Source organism: Erinaceus europaeus, chromosome 1, assembly GCF_950295315.1.
Source record: "Erinaceus europaeus chromosome 1, mEriEur2.1, whole genome shotgun sequence".
Classification (NCBI taxonomy): domain Eukaryota; kingdom Metazoa; phylum Chordata; class Mammalia; order Eulipotyphla; family Erinaceidae; genus Erinaceus; species Erinaceus europaeus.
This window is the reverse complement of record NC_080162.1, coordinates 202790136-202797304: the sequence shown is the minus strand read 5'-3', so window position 1 is coordinate 202797304 and position 7169 is coordinate 202790136. Positions and strand designations below refer to the sequence as shown.

The following is a 7169-nucleotide window of genomic DNA, read 5'->3' as shown; positions in this document are numbered from 1 at the left end:
TACTCTGATCTAAATGTGTCATACAAAAAATTTAGTCATTCAAATCACTCTCTTAGAAAACACAACTGAAAGCAGAGGGAGCAGACAGCAAGCTTAAGATATTCAGAGAGAACGAGAGGAGGATTACGAAATAAGAGCAACACTCTGGGGTTCCTTTTGGACACCGGGCTGAGGGCTGCCCTGCTTCCGGCAAAAGCGGTAGGCGTGTATCATTTTTATGAAACTTAGACCAACAATCTTTACTTCAATGAAAACCTTTCTGGCATCTAGGACAAGGCGTTTCAAACGGGCTTCCAGGATTCCTGACACTTCCACATAGTATTAAGTGCACTTAACCAGATGCACCACTGTTGGCCCTCTCTATGTTTATTTGTTTGTCTGTTTTTGCCCCCAGGGTTCTCGGTGATGGCACTATGAATCCATTGCTGCTGCCGGATACTATTTATTATTATTATTATTATTATTATTATTATTATTATTATTATTATTATTATTATTGGATAGGACTGAGAGAAATTGAGAGAGGAGAGAGAGGGGGGAGAGAGAAAGAGAGACACCTGCAGACTTGCTTCACTGCTTGTGAAACATCTCCCCTGCCTGGGGCTCGAACCAAGATCCTTGTGTGGGTCCTTGCATGTCATGCTATGTGCGCTTAACCTGGTGCACCACCGCCCAGACCCCATCACTCTCCATGTGTGTATTTTAAGGTCAACTTGAATGAAAAAATAATCATGAATCCTAAGAAATTTCTTAAGATTGAAAAAAAAAAGAAGCTTCGAAGAAATGATTCTCTGATGCTTATTTTCCATCAACTCTCATCTACTGTCACCACGTGAATTTAAAGCAAACAAACAACAAATAAAACATGCTTTGGGGGGGAAAGAACAACAACTGGTACATTATGTTTTATGTACAAACCATATTTATTTATTTACTTTCAAGAAGATGTTGATTGTTGTTCATTGATCAATGAAAGTGGCACATGCAGGCAAGCCCAGGGATCTGCATTTTTATAAGCACCGCACAAAATTCTCCAATGAAAATGCATGTTTGAAAGCTATTTCCTTAGGGAAAAATAGAGAGCCAGTTACTTCAGGAGTTTTTGTTCTCTACATTTCCTGGCCCTTTCTCTTTGGACAGCAAGTATTTGCCAACACATCAATATTGTTTCCATGATTGTATTACATTGGTGAACACAAAACTAAGGTTTTTACAGTTCCACAGCCAAGTTGCAATGCTTTTTTTTTTCCTTTCTCACTTATCCAGTTGCTCACTCTCTTCCAATAAAGGAGCTGGTTCCAAATAGACTGCAAGTTTGATAATTTCCAGATATTCAGATTGGACACATTAATCAGAGACTTTTCTAAATGGTTGTTGAATTTTCGCAAACCTGATCAGATAAAGAAGAAAAGAAATGCATATTTTATCCACCTACACAGGAAATGCAGTATTTAGTCTAGTTAGGTGTGCACACACACACACACACACCTAAATAACCATAATTAGGAGAACCAAATCTTCTCTGTTAGAGCAACTCCTCCCACGCCACCAGTTCCTTTGAAGTGCACTAGTGTTTTTTACCCTTAATCCATCTTCATACTTCCTTCGTCACCATTAAAGATCATTTTCTCTCCCTACCTAGACTACAAATCCAGGGCTCCTGTGGCCAACTTTTCGATTTTTTTTTTTCATAGGACAAAGAGAAGCTGAGAAGGGAGGGGAAGACAGAGAGGGGGAGAAAAAGAGTGACAACTGTGGACCTGCCTCACCGTTTGTGAAGCAACCCCCCTGCAGGTAGGGAGCCCGGGGCTCAAACCAGGATCCTTGTGCTTTGTACTTTGGGCACTTAACCCAGTGCACCATCTCTGCCCCCCTGCACACTGTATTTTCTTAAACAGAAATTCTTCTAGTATAGCAGGGGACTTTCCTCAGACTTCTATTCCTTAAGAGTTATTCACTCTCTCCCCAACTGTATAAGCATAGATTCCTGCAAGTAAGAAGAAAGAAATTGGATAGTACCCATTTTTGTTATTACGAAGTCATTAACATGCTTGTATAAAAGTTGAACTCACTTGAGAGGCATGGTATTCTAAAGACCAGGCACCTAATTTCACTTGATTATGTTCGATGTGTGACTAGATGGGGTGCTCCAGTAATGCTGGTTGAAGTGAATTCAGTGATTGCTTTCCATTGCTTTGGATTCTTTTTATAATACTTTAAAAATATTTTTTAAAATTTCTGTTTATTTATTGGATAGACACAGCCAGAAATCAAGAGGGAAAGGGGTGATAGACAGGGAGAGAAAGAGAGACACCTGCAGCACCGCTTCACCACTCGTGAAGCTTTTCCCCTGCAGGCAGGGACTGGGGACTCGAACCTGGGTCCTTGCACACTATAACATGTATGCTCAACCAGGTGCGCCACCACTCGGCCCCACTGCTTTGGATTTTTATCCTTGATTGTTGAGTCAAATACAAGGTTATTATGTGTCATTTTGTGTTTACATTAATAACCATGTATCTGACTCGAGCTCTTGGACATGTTTATATATGATCGAGAGAGCAGCAAAATGTTTAATATACAGGTGTAGAGCTCTTAGCTCTCAAAGGGATCCTTTTTTTTAAAGATTTTAAAAATTTATTTATTCCCTTTTGTTGCCCTTGTTGTTTTATTGTTGTAGTTATTGTTTTTACTGATGTCGTCATTGTTGGATAGGACAGAGAGAAATAGAGAGAGGAGGGAAATATAGGAAGGGGGAGAAAAAAATAGACACCTGAAGACCTACTTCACCGCTTGTGAAGTGACTCCCCTGCAGGTGGGGAGCCGGGGGCTCAAACCTGGATCCTTAATGCTGGTTTTTGTGCTTTGCGCCACGTGCGCTTAACCTGCTGCCCTACCATCGATTCCCTCAAAGGGATACTTTAAGAAATTATCAAACATAAGTGCTGAGCAAGTTGTGGTCTATATACACAATGGACTACTACTCAGCTATTAAAAATGGTGAGTTTACAGTTTTCAGCCCATCTTGGATGGAGCTTGAAGAAAGTGTGTTAAGTGAGATAAGTCAGAAACAAAAGGATGAATATTGGTTGATCTCACTCACAGGCTGAAGTTGAGGAACAAGATCAGAAGAGAAAACACTAAGCAGAACTTGGACTGAGTTGGTGTATTTCACCAAAGTAAAAGACTCTGGGGTTTGGGGGGGTGGAGGAGGATTTAGGTCCTGGAACATGATGGCAGAGGAGGACCTAGTGGGGGTGGACTTGTTATGTGGACAGCTGGGAAAGGTTATGCATGTACAAACTATTGTATTTACTGTTGACTATAAAACATTAATCCCCAATAAGGATATTAATAAAAAGAAATTATCAAATAAAATATACATTATTTTTTTAATTTTTTTAAAAAAATTTTTATTATTATCATCTTTATTTTTTATTGGATAGAGATAGCCAGAAATCAAGAGGGAATGAGGAGATAGAGAGGGTGAGAGATAGAGAGACATCTGCAGTCCTGCTTCACCACTTGTGAAGCTTTCCCCATGCAGGTGAGGGCTTGAACCCGGGTCCTTGTGCATTGTAACGTGTGCGCTCAACCAGGTGTGCCACCACCCAGCCCCTACATTATTTTTAAGACATGGAAATGGATTCAACAGTCCTGGTTTCAAGGTCTTAAATAAGAGTGTATATGAAGTCAGTTGGGCAGAAAGCAGAAAAAAAAATGCAGAAGTGATGAGGGAAGTTAAAAGTATGCGCACAAATAATAAATATCAGATGGGTCCTAGTCTAGTATCTCTTAGGAAAGAACAAACAAGGAACTCCGAGAAGTGGGGAATCTTGACTGCAACATCAGCGCTGCAGATCAGAGAGCGTGTTCTCTGGAGTGCTTTCCCTGGCTACACGCTCCAGCCCTAGGGGAAACCTCACTCCTGGTGTGCTCATGTGATTCTCTTGCAATCGTGTGATTAACTCCATGATTGTACTTGCCTTTTATATCATGCAACTTCACCCTGATTTTTAAATGCCTCTACAGACTTTATAATCTCAAGGGCACCTAAGGACAGCATCTTACCCTTTGCTGAGACTCCCGAATGTGTGCTGAGAAGAACTTAGCACCCAGTGCAATTCAGAGTACATTCCAAGTTCTCAGTACAAGGTCTAGGGTCGGTCCACGACTTACCAGTTCGGGCAGATTTAGTCAAGTAGGTAACTTACTTCTAAAGTAATCCTGCCTTGGAAATCTAAAGTTTCCACCAACCAACTGTCCAAGATTCTACTAGGAAATATGAAAAGAATTATTCAAAAATGTTGTTAAAAGTAAAAATGTCTCAGAAATTTGGATTAAGGCCTGGCAGCAGAATACATGAATCTACTCTTTGAGCTAGATCCCCATTGATTCTAGAGCAAGCAATTTCCATACCGCACTCCGAGAATCTACAATAACTTTTTATTTTCAATAATTTTACTGTATGTATTCGTTATTTAGACAGAGACCGAGAAATAGTGGGGAGGTAGAGAGGAGGGAGAGAGAAACACATACAGCCCTGCTTCACTAACTATGGGGACCAGAGACATGAACCTGAGTCCTTGCATATTATAACTTGCATGCTCTTATCAGGTGTACCCATGCCTGACCCTGAAACTACACTTTCTTTTTCTTTTTATTTTTATTTATTTATTTTTCCTTCGGTTGCCCTTGTTGCTTTTTATTATTGTTGTAGTTATTATTGTTGTTATTGATGTCATCAATGTTAGATAAGACAAAGAGAAATCTAGAGAGGAGGGGAAGACAGAGGGGGGTAGAGAAAGATAGACACCTGCAGACCTGCTTCACTGCCTGTGAAGCGACTCCCCTGCAGGTGGAGAGCTGGGGGTTCAAACCAGGATCCTTACACGGGTCCTTGTACTTTGTGCCATGTGCACTTAACCCACTGTGCTACCATCCAACTCCTGAAACTGCACTTTCTAACTGGTCTTTCTGCCTTGTTGAATGTGTTCAGTTTTAAACCCAAATGGATAATTTTTATTTTATTTTGCCTCCAGGGTTATTGCTGGGCCTTAATGCTTGAACTATGAATCTATTGCTCCAGGAAGCCATTTTTATTGGATAGGACAGAGAGAAATTGAGAGAGGAGGGGGAGATAGAGAGGGAGAGAGACAGATAGTCACCTGCAGGCCTGCTTCACCACTTGTGAAGCAACCCCCCTACAGGTGGGGAGCCAGGGGCCTGAACCTGGATCCTAGAGCTCGTTCTTGCACTTGGTACTATGTGCGCTTAACGCTACACACCGATGTCCAGCCCCCAATGTATGATCTTTATACAATTCATCCTACCTGACAAACAATAATGTTTTCACTTCTGAAAGTTCAAGTTGAGCTACAAAATGGCTACTGGGGCACAAATCTTTGGTTGAGACGTGATTGATGAATCCAGCCCTAATTAAGCTGATATCTCATCCCATGAAGCTGTAACCTGAAATCTGTAAAGGTTAGATGAGGTTCATGTCTAGCTAAAGCCTCTGCCCAGACCTACAGAGTGACCTATAACTAAACAGAAGGGAGGCGTGCCTACAAACGTGGGAGGGCTACAGGGTGATGTCTCTGAGACCTCAGAAACCAGTTTTTCTCCTTTCTTTCTTTCTTTCTTTCTTTCCTCCCTCCCTCCCTCCCTCCCTCCCTTCCTTCCTTCCTTCTTTCCTTCCTTCCTTCCTTCCTTCCTTCCTTCCTTCCTTCTTTCCTATCCTTTTTTTCTTTCTTCACCAGAACACTGTTGCGTTCTGCCTTATGCTGGTGGTGGGAATTGAACCTGGGAGCTCAGAGCCTCAGGCATAAAAATCATTTTGCATAAACATTGTGCTGTTTCCTCAGCCCAAGAGTCCAATTTTCCAACTGGCAGGTTACACAAAACTTTGCTGGATAAATGCTCTCCCTCCCCACCCCACCCCACTTAAAAAGAAAAAAAAAAAAAACCAACTGCCAGAAAATTAAGGGACATTTCATTCATAGTGTCAGTAAGTCAATACAGGCTGGAGATCTAATTAAAATTAATCCTTGCTGAGTGTCAATGCCATCTCTGAATTAGCCCAAAAAATCATAAATAGGTAAACACAATGCCAAGAGCAAAGACCGATAAACAAATCTGAGTGACAGGTCTCAGTCGCCAAGCCATGGGAGATGGCCTCTGGCAGCCACATTGAAGTGAAGGTTATTAACACAAGCCACTCGCAGTGGGAAGGTGCTTTGCAGGTGCTTGGAATTCTGTGTGCATCTCACCCAGACCTCAGTAAGCCTTTGAAATATGCTGAGCCAGGGCAGCCAGCACACAAGGTGATCACTGAGTGAGTGAACGATGGGAGAGGAATTGTTGTTAGAAGCTGAGACGGTTTCACAAGCAGTTTGCCAGCTATCTGGAAAGCAAAGCAGGGAAGTTCTCTCTGTATAGTCAGTGCTGTGAAGCTTTACAGACACTTGGAACAACCGGATATTTTTTGATTCATAATACTTCCTAAGTCTTTTTGCTTTAAAAGATAATTCTGACTATTTTGACGTAAAGAGTTACGAAGACAGGAGGACGGGCGGTGGAGCACAGGGTTAAGTGTGCACATAGCAACAAGCATAAGGACCAGTACAACAGTACAAGGATTCTTGTACCAGCTCCCCGGTTTGAAGCCCTACCTGCCATGGGGGGAGGGGAGTGAGGGGCATGGGGGCGCTTCACAAGCAGTGAAGCAGGTCTGCAGGGGTCTCTCACCCTACTCCCTCTCTACCTGCCCCTCCCCTCTCAGCTTCTCTCTGTCCTATCCAAGAAAAAATGGCCACAGGAATAGTGGATTCGCAGTTCAGTCACCAAGCCCCAGCAATAGCCCTGCCTGGAGTCAAAAAAAAAAAAAAAAAAAAGGATGGCAGAATGATAGTTCTATTAGATGTTAGTAGAAACAGAACAGAATACATTCCTCGGGACACATTATCAGCATCCTCCCAGAATTCACTGGTTGATGTCTGCTTCTCAGAAGAAACCATTTTCAGATACCAGATTACAGTCGTCTGTGTCCAGGTGATGAGAACACAGGCCAGTACTTACCAAGCACAGGAGGTGGCTTTGAAATACCTGGCAAGGCTGAGAAACAATGATTTCCCAACATCTTGGATAAGAAAGAGAAAGTATTTTAA

At 42.0% G+C, this 7169-nt stretch overlaps 1 protein-coding gene across 1 annotated transcript in view; it reads right to left on the bottom strand.

The window, feature by feature from the left end:
* Positions 1 to 910: 910 nt before the first annotated feature.
* The window catches only part of TMEM71 (transmembrane protein 71), a 33650-nt gene continuing 27391 nt past the window's right edge, over positions 911 to 7169 (bottom strand). The window contains exons 9-10 of the mRNA XM_060201209.1: positions 7081 to 7141; positions 911 to 1390 (exon numbers count right to left, since the gene is read on the bottom strand). Of these exons, the coding sequence (XP_060057192.1) occupies positions 1348 to 1390; positions 7081 to 7141 (104 nt within the window). The 3' untranslated portion in view covers positions 911 to 1347. The remainder of the gene's footprint in view (positions 1391 to 7080; positions 7142 to 7169) is intronic.